General features: G+C 42.3%; 1 protein-coding gene across 1 annotated transcript in view; it reads right to left on the bottom strand.

Annotated features, from left to right (window-relative positions):
* Nucleotides 1-19,064, bottom strand: part of SCYL3 (SCY1 like pseudokinase 3) — a 34,709-nt gene extending 15,645 nt beyond the window's left edge. The window contains exons 1-9 of the mRNA XM_075286698.1: nt 18,515-19,064; nt 13,469-13,654; nt 12,030-12,143; nt 7,284-7,386; nt 5,671-5,776; nt 5,300-5,377; nt 4,342-4,481; nt 3,985-4,172; nt 1,347-1,518 (exon numbers count right to left, since the gene is read on the bottom strand). Coding sequence (XP_075142799.1) covers nt 1,347-1,518; nt 3,985-4,172; nt 4,342-4,481; nt 5,300-5,377; nt 5,671-5,776; nt 7,284-7,386; nt 12,030-12,143; nt 13,469-13,654; nt 18,515-18,679 — 1,252 coding nt within the window. The 5' untranslated portion in view covers nt 18,680-19,064. The remainder of the gene's footprint in view (nt 1-1,346; nt 1,519-3,984; nt 4,173-4,341; nt 4,482-5,299; nt 5,378-5,670; nt 5,777-7,283; nt 7,387-12,029; nt 12,144-13,468; nt 13,655-18,514) is intronic.
* Between the last annotated feature and the right edge of the window lie 748 nt (nt 19,065-19,812).

Raw genomic sequence — 19,812 nt, 5'->3', positions numbered from 1 at the left:
TTCACCACTGGCGCCCTGTGCTCTTCACAGATGAAAGCAGGTTCACACTGAGCACATGTGACAGACGTGACAGTGTTTGGAGACGCCGTGGAGAGCGATCTGCTGCCTGCAACATCCTTCAGCATAACCGGTTTGGCAGTGGGTCAGTAATGGTGTGGGGTGGCATTTCTTTGGAGGGCCGCACAGCCCTCCATGTGCTTGCCAGAGGTAGCCTGACGGCCATTAGGTACCGAGATCCTCAGACCACTTGTGAGACCATATGCTAGTGCGGTTCGCCCTGGGTTCCTCCTAATGCAGGACAATGCCAGACCTCATGTGGCTGGAGTGTGTCAGAAGTTCTTGCAAGATGAAGGCATTGAAGCTATGGACTGGCTCGCCCGTTCCCCAGACCTGAATCCGATTGAGCACATCTGGGACATAATGTCTTGCTCCATCCACCAACGTCACGTTGTACCACAGACTGTCCAGGAGTTGGCACATGCGTTAGTCCAGGTTTGGGAGGAGATCCTTCAGGAGACCATCCGCAACCTCATCAGGAGCATGCCCAGGCGTTGTAGGGAGGTTATACAGGCACATGGAGGCCACACACACTACTGAGCCTCATTTTGATATGTTTTAAGGACATCACATCAAAGTTGGATCAGCCTATAGTGTGTTTTTCCACTTTAATTTTGGGGGAGACTCCAAACCAGGCCTCCATTGGTTAATAAATTTGATTTCCATTGATGATTTTTGAGTGATTATATTGTCATCACATTCAACTTTGTACAGAACAATGAGAATGAGAATATAGCATTCATTCAGGTCTAGGATGTGTTGAGTGTTCCCTTTATTTTTTTGAGCAGTGTATATATGTTATCACCTATACATGAATCTCTCTTCCTCCATAAAAAAAAAACTGAATAAAGCATTAAAAGTGATGGTAATTATGATAATTATTTCGTCAAACACTATTGTGACTACAGGACGCCTCGTAACCTTCTCCCGGTGGAGTCTTGTGTAGGTTACAGTTACCAAGCAAGAGAAAAAGGTCCCCAAGCTAAACAAAACCTTCTAGATCGTTCACAGGTCCTTTAAAATAAAAAGATCTGTTGTGTAAAATTAAGCAAGACTAAGCCTACTGATTTATTAGCTTCTCTGGAACTATGTTACTGAATCAATGGCTAGATGCCTAGGCATACCCATAGGCCATTCCTATGGGAGATATAATTTATCCTATAGATTCAGCCATGTAGGAGTTCTCACAATGCAAAATAATCCAATAAAAACAAAATAAACACAAAAATAAAAGGTAGAAAATACTGACTAGTGAGGTGGTAAATACTGGACTTTTCTTATGACGTTACCTTCAGGAGATACATCTGTGATTTTTGTAAATCCTGGAGTAGTACTTTTGAAAATCTTAACCCTTCCACCACCAACAACTACTTCTGGTCCTAGTAAACACACCAAAGCTGCCAGGCCACGGAGAGTAACAGACACTAATAAGTCACTTGTGTCCCGTAAACCAAGGAGCACCTAAAAGAAGAAAACATACATACAGAAGATTGGTTATATTGTTTTATATACTAATGGAAACAATGACATCAGGAAGAAAATTCTCTATGGAATTCTCTATATAAATTAGGTTAGGCATCCCTATACATACAGTTAGGGCCAGAAATATTTGGACAGTGACACAAGTTTTGTTATTTTAGCTGTTTACTAAAACATGTTCAGAAATACAATTATACATATAATATGGGCTGAAAGTGCACACTCCCAGCTGCAATATGAGAGTTTCCACATCCAAATCAGAGAAAGGGTTTAGGAATCATAGCTCTGTAATGCATAGCCTCCTCTTTTTCAAGGGACCAAAAGTAATTGGACAATGGACTCTAAGGGCTGCAATTAACTCTGAAGGCGTCTCCCTCGTAAACCTGTAATCAATGAAGTAGTTAAAAGGTCTGGGGTTGATTCCAAGTGTGTGGTTTTGCATTTGGAAGCTGTTGCTGTGACCAGACAACATGCGGTCAAAGGAACTCTCAATTGAGGTGAAGCAGAATATCCTGAGGCTGAAAAAAAAAGAAAAAATCCATCAGAGAGATAGCAGACATGCTTGGAGTAGCAAAATCAACAGTCGGGTACATTCTAAGAAAAAAGGAATTGACTGGTGAGCTTGGGAACTCAAAAAGGCCTGGGCGTCCATGGATGACAACAGTGGTGGATGATCGCCGCATAGTTTCTTTGGTCAACAAGAACCCATTCACAACATCAACTGAAGTCCAGAACACTCTCAGTGAAGTAGGTGTATCTGTCTCTAAGTCAACAGTAAAGAGAAGACTCCATGAAAGTAAATACAAAGGGTTCACATCTAGATGCAAACCATTCATCAATTCCAAAAATAGACAGGCCAGAGTTAAATTTGCTGAAAAACACCTCAAGAAGCCAGCTCAGTTCTGGAAAAGTATTCTATGGACAGATGAGACAAAGATCAACCTGTACCAGAATGATGGGAAGAAAAAAGTTTGGAGAAGAAAGGGAACGGCACATGATCCAAGGCACACCACATCCTCTGTAAAACATGGTGGAGGCAACGTGATGGCATGGGCATGCATGGCTTTCAATGGCACTGGGTCACTTGTGTTTATTGATGACATAACAGCAGACAAGAGTAGCCGCATGAATTCTGAAGTGTACCGGGATATACTTTCAGCCCAGATTCAGCCAAATGCTGTCAAGTTGATCGGACGGCGCTTCATAGTACAGATGGACAATGACCCCAAGCATACAGCCAAAGCTACACAGGAGTTCATGAGTGCAAAAAAGTGGAACATTCTGCAATGGCCAAGTCAATCACCAGATCTTAACCCAATTGAGCATGCATTTCACTTGCTCAAATCCAGACTTAAGGCGGAAAGACCCACAAACAAGCAAGACCTGAAGGCTGCGGCTGTAAAGGCCTGGCAAAGCATTAAGAAGGAGGAAACCCAGCGTTTGGTGATGTCCATAGGTTCCAGACTTAAGGCAGTGACTGCCTCCAAAGGATTCGCAACAAAATATTGAAAATAAAAATATTTTGTTTGGGTTATGTTTATTTGTCCAATTACTTTTGAGCTCCTAAAATGTGGAGTGTTTGTAAAGAAATGTGTACAATTCCTACATTTTCTATCAGATATTTTTGTTCAACCCTTCAAATTAAACGTTACAATCTGCACTTGAATTCTGTTGTAGAGGTTTCATTTCAAATCCAATGTGGTGGCATGCAGAGCCCAACTCGCGAAAATTGTGTCACTGTCCAAATATTTCTGGCCCTAACTGTATGATAAAGTAATTTATAACACAAGTGAAGACATTAGAGACATGAATGCTGCTATCTTATGTAACTTTTAGTTTTAGCAATGCTGCTTTGTTTTCCTGCTATGTGAGATTATTCTTTCCATTGTTTACATAGCATTTCCATGTTCCAGTGTGATTAGCAGGACAAGTGATGTCACTCACTTTATCTACAGCTCTGCTGGTCAGCTAATTGCAGTTTGCTGATGGATAACAGACAAGGCTTTCCCTATGTAAACGCACATTACACCTGTAGTTTGTTTTCTAGAAACATGTGCATAATATTTGATCTGCCTTTATATTAGATTTTCATAATAAGTATTGTGATACTTCAGTGTCCTGTTCAGCAAGCTGGGGTGGGGGGTGCTTTGACAGTTTGATAAGGAATACAGGAAGTAAGAAGAAGAGACAGCAGTCAAAGGTGCTGAAAAAGGGAGATGAGAAAAAGAAGAATAAAAAAAAGAAAAGAAAAGAAAGAGACATTAATCTTTAGCTACCACTCACACACCCAGTTGCATGTCCTGTAGTCAATTGTAAAGGTGTCTCCAATAACTGATCATTTAAATGGAATATATTTTTTATTTGATATGAGAAATCAAACATAAAAACTTACATTAGATAAAATCTTTAGAATGAAAGAGTCCCTATAACAATAAGACATGCACTTACTTGGGGAAGGATAATGTCTTTCAACTCTTTTAACGTGAAGAGTTCTCCATATGCATCTATATGGGTCAGCAATACCACCCGAACATGTTCTTCATGTACTTCAAACATTTTCATCAATACTGGGATAACTTTGGTCTGGAAGAGAGCTGGGGACAGAAGACAATCTTCACGATTTCTCCCCATGATATCTATATTCAAATGAAAGGTGAGAAACTATTAAATATATTGTATACATGGACATATAACCATACAGAACATAAGCTTAGATGCCTGTCAGTTCCCATAAAAAACAACATTGTAAGCAAAAAGTCGGCTTAATAAGAATCTGCTATTTAATGTCTTTCTTAATCGAGTTACCTCTTTTGGGCCTAAGAAGATGAGGCAAGAAACTTTTCACGGCCATAGGCTCAGCAAATACAAACTGATTTAGAAGGAGAGGAACCAATCTTGAGGAGATGAGTTCTTCTGGCAAAGAAGATACTCTGTCCAAAAGAGTCCTAGAGAAGAATAAAAGCTTTATAGCACCATTTCATCCTAAGTTAAAAAAAAACAAAAAAAACATTTCCTTGAAGAAAAACAAATGTTTTTTTCATTAGTGTTTTCCTAAGATCTTACAATAGTTGACCTGTGCTTAGGACACGCCGGCAATATTAGATCAGTGGCACAGCTCTGTCCATTTTGTAGGAGTTGTGCCAGGTATTGCTCATAGCTCAGTCAATATATCTGCTTTAATGGTTATAGACTACAAACTCACCCAGTTTGTAGTCTGATCCTGAGGTCACATTACTCCTTCCACTCCCAACCACATTTGTGCTAACTAAATAGGCAACAACATAAGAGGGGGAAGGGAGTAACGTAGAGTCACAGCTATACAGTTTTCAGTTGAACGTTTTGAAAAAAAAGTTTTTGATTTGTATACACTTACATTGTAACTTTCAATAAGAGAGATCTCACCATAACCCAGCCAAACACATGCCAGGAGGGCATATACCGGCATATAGTTTTACATTTAAAGGGTGTCACCAAAGTGAAGCATATGAAATCAGCAACACAGGATCACCTGAATGTAAAGCCTCTTCCCCATGAAAATGTGTCCGACCAACGCTCCATTCAGAACAGGGACAAAAGTCTTCCTGATCAGTGGGGGTCTGAGTGGTTGGACCCTCACTGATCTGCAAATTGGATAGAGGATACATTGCTTGGATTGGAAAAACCCTTTCAGTGTATGAACATACCAGGTTTTTCCCAGTTGTTCAGACTACAGTTAAAGATTCTTTGCAGACCCCAATTACAGCTGAGACCTTTTAAAACTCACTTGAAAAACTCATTCTTCTCGTCTTCAGTTTTCACAGTTAAACTTTCTAAGAAGTTGACAACTTCGACAAAATCGTTTCTGTGTAAGGAAAATAAAATAGGTCAACCCAAACATTAATGGACATGCTAAAGCTGAGTGAACAAATGGATGAAGAGGAAAAAAAAGCAAATGTGATGCACAACAAATACATTTTGCATTTTAGAAATTAATGCACCAAAATAATCAATGGAATACTATAAGAACTTCACACATTACACTCTATTCTAAAGACTATGTTCAGCACATTACAATTGGAAATAATATGAAAAAAAAAATAAAAATAAAATATATATATATGTACACACACACTATTCTGAACTGGAATTACCTACCTAAAAAAGTCATGGTTTAGTAAAGTGGACAGGGCAGGTCGGAGCTCTGGTTCAGGGTTCAGCAGTAAGTTCTTAACAGTGTTCTTGAAGCTAGAGAGCACTTCAGCTGCAAACAAATGATAAATGTTTTTGGGTTTATTTTACTACCTTTAGGTTAGGCCCTCCTCCCCATTTATGTACAGTAAAGTTTTTCTTACCCAATTACCTTTAAAGTATTTTCTATGCAGTATAAAATATGACTCAAGTGGAAGTTAAAAAATATTGCAAACAAGACAAAAGCACAGAGGGAGGGATTTATCAAGACTAGTTCTTATCCCCGACCCTTTGCACCTAGGCGCAAATTGTATTAACACTTAAAATACCTTTTTTTCTTTTTTTCATTTGGACACATTTATGCCACTTTTGTGTAAATGATAATGAATATGGTGGGGTCACGGGCCCTACCAACAGCCCACCCACTTTTGGAAAGGTGGCAGGGCCAATGCAAAAAACACACCACACATGTGAGATGCAAGTGGCAATTAAAAGTCACAAATCACCAATTTGCAATTATTTTACTACACAAAAGTGGTGTAAGGGAATCGATATCGCCAACACCACGAGTAAAACCACATTCAGGGTGTCTGGAAAGTAAGTACACAAAATGAAAAGGTGGACTTTAGCCGGTATATGAAGCGTTTTTTTTTTACTAATGAACATGTGACCGGAAATGCAAGGTGGCAGCGGTGCAGGTAGAACGACACAGTAAATGTAAGCTTAGTAATTAAGAATGTAAGAATGTAACAGTAATTCTTGTGGGGATATGTCAAGTCCGTTGTGTATGCAATGCCTGTGCCAACCCGCGAAGAGCTCGTGTACCACATCCAGGCTGCATTTGTCACGGTGAGGGCCATGCCAGGAGTCTGTGAATGGACACATCAATCCATCTCCCGGTGATGCACTGCTTGCATTGAGGCAGGCGGCCAGCACTTCGAGCAATTCTTGTAAATAAATAACAGTGATTAAACTGATTTCCTATTAAAGCGCTTTCTCTTCTTTGTTTCTCCTTTCACATGGCTCAAGTGCAGTCTTGCTGCTGTGTGGAAATTACCCCTGCTGGAGCAGCACCTTCTTCTGCGCTTGCTGCAAGTCATAGCCTATGGGACATGGCAGCATTTTGAGGGCGGCACTGGTTAGTGACCACAAAAGAAAATAGATATGCATGACACTTGGACTAAAAAATCCATAGAGAATGCCAGTGTCATGTGCTACTACGTCTTTAATACTAGGTATAAATACATCAATTTCATATTCAGAGGGGAATTTCTAAAGTGATCTAAAAGAACAAAGACATTTATTTTAGACAGTTTCCATAAATCTGCCCCATCTGTTCTTTTCAGAATAAACTTGACCCTCTACTAAAAATAGTTAAGGACCCCCCACACACACCACCAAAATAGCCTTGAATCTGTTAGGGTAGCTGAAGTGTCTAATTCAGTTTATGCACAGCAGATTATCAGGTAGGTTATTCAGTAAATCTTAATCTGAATAGGTGCATATCCTATTACTAACAAAATCAGAGGAATTGGAAGCATGTTACTATTCTGCAAGCATGTAATAGTGCAAAAACTTACATTGATCTTTGACGTGTGCTAGAAGACTTTCTACCAGTCGTCCAAATAAGAATGCATCACGCGCATGGCTTAAAGATACGGGCATGACGCCAAACTCTGCAGACTGAAAAATACATTCAGTTAGAAAAGATTACTATTCTTGATTTTAATTTTTTCTCTTTGCACGCTAAAATGGTAAATTACTATTTTTATTTGATAGTGTTATGAGGGAGGAAAGTGATGTCAAACGCTGTTATGGATGAACCTTTAGACCATTCAGCACGCCATTAAAAAAAAAAAAAAAATTGGGGGTACCCACACCCCATGAAATATACATTCTGCTGTGGAATATTTTCAAATACCCATTTGGAAGACATCATAGAGTGATGAAAATCAGAATTGCAGGGCCAGCATATGGCCAATTAAACTAATTAATATGATTAATTACTAGAGATGAGCAGATGAGCATGAGTAGTGTTCGATCGAGTAGGTGTTCGATCAAATACTACGGTATTCGAAATACTCGTACTAGATTGAACACTACTAGCTGTTCGAAGTTTAATGTTTGATGCAGAACCAGCGTTGATTGGCAGAATGCTATACATTCTGCCAATCAACGCTGGTTCTTCTCTTACCTTTCCGAACTCTTCTCCGCGCTGCGTCCCCGCGTCTTCTTTCGGGTGGAATTCACTCTGCCTAGGCATCCGGCCTGGGCAGAGCCGATTGCCTAGGCAGAGTGAATTCCACCCGGAAGAGGACATGGGGACCCTGCGCCGGGAAAAGACTTCAAGCAGAATCCAGCCCAACTGTCACTCATGGACTTGGTAAGTATGATTTTATCGAATGTTGCCTACGCCTGAAACGAGCATTTCCCCCCATAAACTGTAATGGGGTTCGAAATCCGTTCGAACAGTCGAACAGTGTGCGGCTGTTCGAATCGGATTTCGAACCTCTGACACTTTAGTGTTCGCTCATCTCTATTAATTACCAAGCGATATCCTGTCCCAAAAGGTATTGCCAGCTTCCGTATAAAGGGGTTGTTTGTGTAACGAAACCTTCTACAATCCTTCAGAATATTTTCATCATCATCATTTCCTCACAGTTCTAGATCTCTGCTTGCTGTTATTCACTAGTCTATGGTCCTGTGATGGACATGCAGGTGCACAGCTCTCAGTATTGTTATACCTACACATCATTTATTTCCATTATTGCAAACTTTGTACTTCTCCATGGCTAAAAATACTCAAACGACGAGAGGAGTAATTTTACTCTACTGTAACAAGCTGTGCACCTGATTTTTATTGTAAACAATGAATCACAGCAAGCAGAAATCTAGAAAAGCATAATAAACTGATACAGAAAGTATATTGGAAAATTACATAACTTTACATTATACAAACAATAACATTCATGTGCTGAACCTGGTAAACTGCTTTAAGAATCCCTAGCGGAGCAGGAATGACTTGTAAGTCTCCGTACGCCTATGTAGGCACACACTTTCTCTAATGTGTATGATTATCCCCTGACCCTGGTCTATAGTCTCTCACTCTGCCAAATCAGTATCCCTGCACTATGCTGAGGAGGTCCAAAAGACTGAAACAGCGCTGTCCATAGCTGGGAATCTGTTCTTTTTGGAATAGAAATACTAATTTGGCAATAAACTCCGCATTATGATTAGTAGGCTTTTTAAATGAGTCATGCATGATGTTACGGGGGCTGCCCTCTAGAGGGCGGCATACAGAGGCACTGTTCTCCTAATTACATCCTGGAGAATAGATTTGCATTTTTTTTTTACCCAGATTCCCTAGCGGAGCAGGAATGACTTGGAAGTCTCCATACGCCTATGTAGGCACATACTCTCCGTAATGTGTAGGATTATCCCCTGACCTTAAGAATTGTAGGAAAACTGTTTTGTATCCCAGGCAAGAGGAAAGTTAAAACCCTTAAATTTCGGTTTAAGTTACATCAGAAAAAACTAGTTTGCTATAGCTAGATGTTTCAGAAAAAAAGGACATGCAACACAATGATGCGATTCATATATTGCATTAAGTCAGCTATAAAGTCTCAATGGACACTGGCATAATTTAACTTTAACCAGCTGGATTTTATCCCATGAGATGACATGTCATTATGCAGGTCTCTGTGGGATTCATTATAAAGTGTGCAAACAAAACGCAAATAATGTACAAAAAAATACAATGAGACTTGGAGAAGAAGATGTTTGTCAGCTTATTAATAGATGAGCTATGGCACGGGAACTGAATAAAACTAAGAACTTGTGAATGTATGGATACAAAATGTAGGAATCTGAAAAATAAAACTAAGGACGAAACAAGAATTCAGTACCAGATGAAGTTTTCTTAAGTCTAGTCTCTTTCTTAAAAGTATTTTCTGATTGATAAACCATTTACAGCATATCAGTTTAGGGTCCAATCCCCTACTACTCTTAAGAACTTAGGGTGCCACTTTATAGGGAACCCATCAACTAAATATGGCACACTAAACCAGTAATAGGTTTTTATGGACTACCAGTATAGAATGTTATTTTACTTATTGCGCAGCGCTTTACAGATATTGTCGCTTACTTTCCCAAACAGGGCTCAATCTACATTCCCTATCAGCAAGTCTTTGTATCCCCCACAGGCCGGTTTAAAGGGAACCTATTGAACTGCTACCACAGCATTACCAGGCACATTACAGTGATGAACGATATATCTTTGTTATGTAGGTAGGTTTGGAGAAAGAAGCCAACTTTGAAAGAATATGTAGATGATACACTAGTTGTGGGCCTTCTGCTCCCTAGACCCCTACTCTTGCTACTTACACACCTGCCCCCTCCTGCCTGCACCAACCTGTGCAGTGTGCATTGACCCTAGTTTGTGAAATTTTGCATCTGGGCAGCAAGAACAGCGCCCCCAAAGCTGAAGCTCCCAACCCCTCCATATGGTCCAAGAATCTCAACATGCTGCATAAAGAACCCACAGCACAAAGGGACTTGGATTTAAAGTGTAACTAAACTTCAGGACAACTTTTGATTTTCTGGCACTATTTGTGTAAATAATACATTTTGTAATCTATTTTATTAACATATTTTAGCTCATTTCTGTAAAATCTTGAATTTTGTCAGTCTTTCCCTTGTGTGTTTATTGAGAGCTGTTCCCCACTTCTCCTTGTGTATGGTCAATGTGAAATTAACAGAAAATAAAGGTGAGGAGGGTCACTTCAATGGCTATATCTCTGGCACTATAAAATGTAGAAACTTGCTTTTGGTGTCATATGAAAGAGGAGATTCAGTTAAAATTTTAATTCAATTCATTACTGCAGTTTTTTTTCTTTAAAGTCACAAGGGAACGTCAGCTAGGAGTAACAAACAAGATCTATTTTGGGTGTGTTTTTGCCACAGCAATTTTGTGGTGGACAGTCAACATTTTTCACAGTGTGAGGCCGTACCCTCAAGGTCTATAGGAGATACTGATCAAGCATGATCAGCCACAATTGTATGCACCATAGAAAATAATGGAATCATGCATGGGAGGGAGGGCTGGCACCGCTGCTCTCTGAATTAGGGAAGACTACCGCAGTAAATTATTCTGTTATAAGTTATTCACTGGAACAAACATTTTTGTGTGTGTGTCAAACAATGTCTTAAAATGTTCATTTTTGCTTCCACAATGTTAAATTAAGAAACTTACTAGCTTAATTGCATTTCTACAAATTGAAAAGTGCTGCAGAATATGATGGCACTAGAGGCAACAGGGTGGCTCAGTGGTTAGCAATGCAGCCTTGCAAGCACTGGGTTCGAATCCTGCCAGGAACAACATCTGCAAGGAGTTTGTATGTTCAGCCCGTGTTTGCGTGGATTTCCTCCCATTCTACAAAGACATACTGATAGGAAAAAAAAAGTGCATTGTGATCCCTACATGGGGCTCACAATCTACAAAAAAAAAAAAAAAAAATGATGGAGCTATATAATGTAAATTAAATGTATTATTATTTCACTGCAGAAATGATCAGATTTCAGCCCTTTTCTGTACCGTCTTGGAGGTGAAGCTTTTTCTGCAGTGATGTTTAGACACAAGCAGAGTATTCCCTTCCCCTGTACACAAGTCAATGACGTGAGGAAGAGGCTCATGAACAGAGTCAGACAGCCAATCACTTCATCACATCACTGACAAATAGGGAGGGCGAGTGAACTCTGTGATGGAACAGAAGCTCTACTTCTAGGACTATGCAACAGGCAGTATAAAAAATTCTAGAAAATCAAAGTTATAAGCAAAATTCTTTCTACAGCTGAAAACAATTCCGTTTAGACACCAATTTACTACTGTCAATACTGCATTCTGATCAGCATTGTAATTCCTCAACTAATCCTAATACAGTGTGGCAACTAATCAAAAAAGAATCAAAATGGAGAATTAACTACATTAATTGTTGTGAATTTGTTCACATCAATTATCTCAATTATTTTGTATTTACTCCATCCACTGCCATTGGCTAAAGGACTGTATACAATCTGGATCGATTACATGTGAATAACCGAAACCAAGATTCAGTGGCATGTAGAGGCTTTTAAATAGTGGTTGTGATATGTAAAAAAAAAAGTGGAGTGTTCTAAAATAATTGTTCATTAATTGTAATCGAGGTAAAGCGTTCAGTTAATTGTGATCTTGATTTAGGTCATAATCACCCAGTCCTAGCTGTTACCCTGCTAGAAACAAGACACACTCATATCCATCTCTAGCACAGAATCCTGTACAATTCTCTCACCTCTGGCGCCACCTCGGTCAGTTTGCAGACCATTTCCATTCCACCCAGTTTCCAGTGTCCATCTTCACTTACAAAGACAGATGACAGGCAAATGTTGTTATGGGAAACCTTTCCCTGTCAAGAATAGAAAATTGCTACCATAATGCACAACTAAAGCAAAAAAAAAAAAATAAATAAACCGACTACAAGAAACATACTAGAATACATCAATTTCCATACAGAGCTAAATTTGTTAAAGGGGTTGTCAAAGACTGGATATTGATGGCCTATCCATGATAGCTATCAGCATGGTATTGTTGAGGTCAGTGACATAACCAGGAATGGCCGGGGCCCCATGGCGAACTTTTGACATTGCCCCCCCCCCACCTGACTGCCTTTTTCTCCCCTGAAGACACCAACCGACCAATCCCCCCACTATTATGCCCCTTAGTGTCCCCTGCACACACTATTATGCCCCATAGTGGCCCCTGCACATTATTATGCCCCATAGTGGCCCCTGCACACACTATTATGCCCCATGGTGGCCCCTGCACTATTATGCCCCATAGTGGCCCCTGCACACACAGTATTATGCCCCATGGTGGCCCCTGCACTATTATGCCCCATAGTGGCCCCTGCACACACTATTATGCCCCATAGTGGCCCCTGCACACACTATTATGCCCCATAGTGGCCCCTGCACACACTATTATGCTCCACAGTGGCCCCTGCACACACTATTATGCTCCACAGTGGCCCCTGCACACACTATTATGCTCCACAGTGGCCCCTGCACACACTATTATGCTCCACAGTGGCCCCTGCACACACTATTATGCTCCACAGTGGCCCCTGCACACACTATTATGCTCCACAGTGGGCCCTGCACACAGTATTATGCCCCACAGTGGCCCCTGCACACACTATTATGCACCATAGTGGCCCCTGCACACTGTGGCCATAATACTGTGTACAGGGGCCATGAACAATTATTATACTCTGGGGTCCCGATCCCCTCTCCTGATCACAGCCTCCGCAAAAGGGGAAGAACTGGCAGTCATGAGCAAGAGCCAGGCTTGGTAAGTAAATAGGGCCCCCTGGCCCCCCTAACGTCAATGCCCCTGTGGCAGACGCTACCGCGGCTACTCCGGTATTAACGTACCTGGCTGAGGTCCCAAATTGTTCACTCCTACTGATCAACTATTTAGTATATGCAGCTGGAAGCAGACAGCCCTGTACACTGTGTCTTGGCTGTGCCCATTCACGTGAAATAAGGATAGGCCATCTTTTCTTTCATGATCAATGTGGGTCCCACCAGTTAGACTCCTACCAATTAGACATTTTTTTCCCCCAATTGAAAGGATAGGCGATACAACCTCTTTAGAGCACTGTTCTCAAAAATTGCACAGAAGCATAGGAATATTTTACTATAAAATATCATTTTGAAAATGAATATTTACCCTTTCATGTAGAAATTCTAGAGCTTGCAGAATATCATAGATACCAGCACAAATTTCATCAGCTGAGAGCTTCTGGAGGAGCATTTCCAGAGGTTGCACCCGTTCTGTCACAAGGTAGATCCCATCCTCCTCCACAGTACAGGACAAAAATCTCAGAAGACATGGGTGCCGTAAAGTTTTCAAATGCTTTGAAAGATAGAAAGGAGAAAAGAGGAAGACCAGTTAAACATTCAAACGCTTTCCCTCACATATCTTTAAATGAAAAGCACTTAGATTTTGGAGGACTGCCCCCCTCCCCGACAGTACCCTTACATAGACTGTACTATCATCGGGGGTGAGCAGTGAGGAACACCTCCCCAAGTACAAGTCTACGGACGAGTACTGTCAAGGGAGGCATTCCTCACAACCCGGCAATGATACTAGGCTGTGAGAAACACCCTCCTGACAGTGGGGAGAGATCGGTCATGAAACTAACAGGAACCGGAATCTCCACCACCTGGGCACATACCGGGAAAGCCGACAGTGTGCTGAATTCAAGGATTTACACAGCAAGATTTAACACATCTTCCATATATTCCCTCCTATACTCTACAGGTAGGGATTGTGGATCGAAAATCTATCTTCTCTGAAGATATCAATCATTTTCAACCTAATACTCAAGTATTACGTTCATGTATATAGGAATACGGCAAACCCCAAAATTAACCTATTAATGGTTTGAAGTGAAGAGGAACATTTTTAAGGCACCTGAAAATTTTGCCTTCTATAAACCAAGAAATTATCTTTGAGATAATAAAATCGGGTTTTTCCCTGCTCCCCCTCCCTCTGCTAAAATGACTCTCACTGTGAAAATCACTGCTCTATACATTGTAAGATGGACTTCAGGTTATATGACTCATCTTTATTTAAAATCTAAGAGGAGAAGGAAGAGAACAAGACATGTAGGAGGTAAAGAGAGAGTTAGGCTTAGACTAGCGTTGGGTGACTGGGGACTCTGCCCCCCATTCTGCTTACAATGTGACTTTTCTCTGACGATTTCGGTCAGAAACCCGGTGGACCCCATTACAGTCTATAGGGTTCATGGTTAACTGATTTTTTAAGCAGATATGGTTTCTCTTTTTCGGGTTCTCTAGCAGACCCAAAGAACAGAACCCCGAACGCTAGTGTGAACCTAGCCTTAGCCTGATGCTGGAGCTGAACATGTTCAGTACTTCTGAATATAGGTTCTGTATGGTCCTGGAGGTGCTTCTGTTTGAGAGACAGAGGGTTGTATACAGATTATCCTGTACTGTGTACTCTGTGCAGTGTATGGCAAGTAATCTCTACCCACCAGCTCAGGGAGAAAGCCAAACTAAAAATACGGCATACAGAGGGGGAACTGCTAAATAATAGAAAAAATATGACCAGAAATAGTGTTAATACTCTCATACAAACACACGGCTTGAACCCCATGGGGGTCTGATTACTAACTCAATGCACTACATGCATTGCAAAATACAGACATTTCTATTGCAGGCTACATAGAAACAAGCAAGTCAATTACAACTCCCCAGACAACCCCTTTAAGTCAACTTCATGGCCGTCATGCATCCTGCATTTTCTAATTTTAGGCTTACATTACAGTCAGGCTCTCTGAGGTTTTTCATTTAAAGGGTTTGTCCAGCCCAAAATCGAATTTTCATACATATGCGCTAACCATAGGATGTCACCAGTATGTGATCTCATATGTTCTGGCAGCCTCCTGATCCCAGAAGGTGCTAGTAGACAAGCGGCACGTGCAGCGTTGCTCCTATGCAAGTAATAGCACCAGCGTAGAAGCTCCGTCCACTGCAGTGCTGCTTCTATCATATCTGTGTTAGCCATATATTCTTCTACTACTTTGCTGAACCAGAAGAATGCAAAAACAACCCATTTAATGACAGAAACAAACAGATCTTAGGGCATACTGCTGACTAGAATGGGGTCCATCAAGTGTTCATTTTTTCCTCCTGAAACCACTGTATGAAAAAGACCTGCTGAAGGAATCGGTACAGAGAGGGGCCTATTGGGTTTTTAATACTAGGTTCACATTAGTGTTCGAGTTTCCGTCCTTCGGGTCCACATGGGGACCACCCAAAAGACCGAAACCCTGTTTGCTTAAAAAGTGGTTACACGCAGCTATAGTGGATTCAATTGGGTTTCCATTGATTTAATATTGAAATCGGCGGAGAGATGAAGTCCACCTTGCAGGACTTTTCTCTCCACCGATTTTAAGCAGAATCTGCAGCGGAGTTTTGTTCGGAGACTCCTATGCAGATGTGAATGTAGCCCTCTAATGGCTAACCCATGACACACGTGTCAGTGGTGACACGCTAAGACGTTTTTAGTGACACGCTGCAAGCTGACAGCATCTGGAGGTGAAAGATGAAAGCGTCCAACTCTCCTGCTTCATAGTCAGAGCTCTGCATGTACGCTGGCCATCTTTCCTCCGTTAGAGAAGTTGATTGTTAGGGTTTTAAAGGTGTTAGGCTGTGAAGCCAGAACTACACTCACCGGCCACTTTATTAGGTACACCTGTCCAACTGCTCGTTAACACTTAATTTCTAATCAGCCAATCACATGGCAGCAACTCAGTGCATTTAGGCATGTAGACATGGTCAAGACAATCTCCTGCAGTTCAAACCGAGCATCAGTATGGGGAAGAAAGGTGATTTGAGTGCCTTTGAATGTGGCATGGTTGTTGGTGCCAGAAGGGCTGGTCTGAGTATTTCAGAAACTGCTGATCTACTGGGATTTTCACGCACAACCATCTCTAGGGTTTACAGAGAATGGTCCGAAAAAGAAAAAACATCCAGTGAGTGGCAGTTCTGTGGGCGGAAATGCGTTGTTGACGCCAGAAAGAGGAGAATGGCCAGACTGGTTCGAGCTGATAGAAAGGCAACAGTGACTCAAATAGCCACCCGTTACAACCAAGGTAGCCAGAAGAGCATCTCTGAACGCCGCACAGTACGTCGAACTTTGAGGCAGATGGGCTACAGCAGCAGAAGACCACACCGGGTGCCACTCCTTTCAGCTAAGAACAGGAAACTGAGGCTACAATTTGCACAAGCTCATCGAAATTGGACAATTGAAGATTGGAAAAACGTTGCCTGGTCTGATGAGTCTCGATTTCTGCTGCGACATTCGGATGGTAGGGTCAGAATTTGGCGTCAACAACATGAAAGCATGGATCCATCCTGCCTTGTATCAACGGTTCAGGCTGGTGGTGGTGGTGTCATGGTGTGGGGAATATTTTCTTGGCACTCTTTGGGCCCCTTGGTACCAATTGAGCATCGTTGCAACGCCAAAGCCTACCTGAGTATTGTTGCTGACCATGTCCATCCCTTTATGACCACAATGTACCCAACATCTGATGGCTACTTTCAGCAGGATAATGCGCCATGTCATAAAGCTGGAATCATCTCAGACTGGTTTCTTGAACATGACAATGAGTTCACTGTACTCCAATGGCCTCCACAGTCACCAGATCTCAATCCAATAGAGCATCTTTGGGATGTGGTGGAACGGGAGATTCGCATCATGGATGTGCAGCCGACAAATCTGCGGCAACTGTGTGATGCCATCATGTCAATATGGACCAAAATCTCTGAGGAATGCTTCCAGCACCTTGTTGAATCTATGCCACGAACAATTGAGGCAGTTCTGAAGGCAAAAGGGGGTCCAACCCGTTACTAGCATGGTGTACCTAATAAAGTGGCCGGTGAGTGTAAATTTACTGCAGACTTGCACCCAGACAGCTGGGAAAACTAGAACTGTGTCCCATAGTTGCCCTTTCAGTGGCAGACGGCTGGATCAAGGTCCATTCCAGTGACTGCAGGGGGATAGGAGAGTCATCTCAGGTTTGTGTGCTCCTTATACCCCGGCCATTAAAGCAGCTACCAAAATCTCACCCTGCTGCCAGTGTACCCCAAAACAGTTACCGCTCAGCAATACTGGGGAAAGAGAACACCCCATCAGAGACGGTTAACCCTGCGAAGAACACACTGTTTTGCCACTGTACCCCAACAAAATTACCGCTCAGAAATACTAGGGGAAGAGAACACCCCATCAGAGTCAGCTAACCCTGCCAAGACCTCACTGTTTTGCCAATGTACCCTAATTAAGTTACTGCTCAGCAATACTGGGGAAGGAGAACACCCCATCAGAGACAGTTAACTCTGCCATGACCTCATTGGTCTTGAAGTGTATGAAATACCAACCTTCAAATGAAATTCAGCAACAAAAAAAAGTTCACACTACTGCCACTGTCCAGCCCGGACTTCCATCCTAAACACTGGGGAAACTGGACAAGGGACGGCTTGTCGGCAGTCAGCTTTAATTTCATTCATTTGAAGGATTTTTTTTAAAGGTAACCGCCAGTTTCCATATGCAGCCTCTCTTTTTGTACGGTCACAAACTCTTACATGTAGGACTTTGTGTCCATGCAAAAAAGAGACGGATTCCAGGTGGAGAGGCTGCATACGGACACCGGCGGTTATCTTCAAATGAATGGGTCATAAAGCTGACCGCCGGCAAGCCGTCTCCTGTCCAGATTCCCCGGAGGAGACAGTCGCGGTAGTGTGAACGCCTCCTAAGCAGTAAGGTAAAGAATTATTTGTTTTTGCTTTATTAATAAATACAGCACATATATTAAAAAATATAACTGTTATTAGAGCTGCCAATATCACAAAGTTATGGATTTTTCTAGAAGTGACACACACCCGAGTTATGCTCCAATCGCTTACGAATGTTGACACACGGAGCTCAGAAGGTTGGCCATCACTGACATAGCCTTAAGCTGGTGTCAGTCATCTTTTGCTGTTCAAAACTTTTGGCAGATGTGAATGGCACCCTATTATTGTGTAACCTGACCTTCCATTTGGCATTGATGTGAACAATAGTGAGGATTTATAAGAGCTAGTGTAAGGGCAGAAGCATGGCCACCAGGCAGGTCTCCTCACAGACATTGCCCTGCCACCTACTGGTACATTACTCCGCAGAGGGTCCTGCATACACTGGGGACCTCACCTTGGCCGCCTTGTCCACCTTGTCCTGGTTGTCCGGCTGATACACAAACACAGAGGCCGGGCGCCCGTCCTGCAGCTGCGCCGGATAGATAGTCAGCCCCGAAGGATGAGTCCACGGCGGATCCTGCAGTGTAAATCCCCTCATGGAGCTGCTCTCCGAGCCCATAATCCTGCAGCCGTATGCAGGGATGACCGCCTTCAGCCCTGCCAGCGGGAACACCTCTCCGGCTCTCCGGTGCACTGACAAGGATGTCCTAACCGTGACTGGGAGCTCCGCTACTACTGCTGCAGCCGCACGCAACACTTGTCATAGTGTCAAGGGGCGGGAGACGGCACACTGGAGGACACCGGCGCCGCTGCCTCTGCCAGCAACCTGACAACGAACCCGGACGTGCCGCTCGTCGGATCCTTCCTCCTAACCCGGAAAAGACTGCAGCCTGCTGAATCCAATAGCGGCCGAGCACTCAGTAGTCTGCTCCTGACCAACAAGGGAGAGTATTGATTGGAGGCTCGTTTAACTACATCGTGCTCGAGCAACAAACACAGCTCCTCAGTTCTAGAAGCTAAAGCGAGCCTCTGCCGCGGCAGTGACAGGGTTACTGGACAACCGTAATATGGCTACTGTGTTCTGTACGTACTCCGGCTGCCATCTTGTGGCTGGCAGCTCTGAAAACGAAACAACCTCCACAAAATTCTGTGTGTAGTTCGCAAATTGGAACAGTAGAGGGCGCTCCAGTATCAATTCACGTTATTTGTCTTGTATCAGTATACAGACAATATCGTTTCTGTTGTAAATGTAATATTAGAGAGGTCCATTGAAGAGCAGTCCTGGTGTCTAGTTCCTGCCTGTATACAGGACTAGGAGTGCTCAGTCTACGCAGGCTGATGTAGTTTAACCACGTCAAGCCAAGAAATGGACCACAATGGTTCTTGGTATAACCGCCAGGAAACTGAATAATAATAATAATAATAATATATGCAAAATAATATAAATTACATATATATATATATATATATATATATATATATATATATATACACTCACCGGCCACTTTATTAGTTACACCATGCTAGTAACGGGTTGGACCCCCTTTTGCCTTCAGAACTGCCTCAATTCTTCGTGGCATAGATTCCACAAGGTGCTGGAAGCATTCCTCAGAGATTTTGGTCCATATTGACATGATGGCATTACACAGTTGCCGCAGATTTGTCGGCTGCACATCCATGATGCGAATCTCCCGTTCCACCACATCCCAAAGATGCTCTATTGGATTGAGATCTGGTGACTGTGGAGGCCAT

The sequence above is a fragment of the Leptodactylus fuscus genome, chromosome 9 (assembly GCF_031893055.1).
Source record: "Leptodactylus fuscus isolate aLepFus1 chromosome 9, aLepFus1.hap2, whole genome shotgun sequence".
NCBI classification, from domain to species: Eukaryota; Metazoa; Chordata; class Amphibia; order Anura; family Leptodactylidae; genus Leptodactylus; species Leptodactylus fuscus.
The sequence above is the reverse complement of the archived record's forward strand: the minus strand, read 5'-3'. Positions and strand labels throughout refer to the sequence as shown.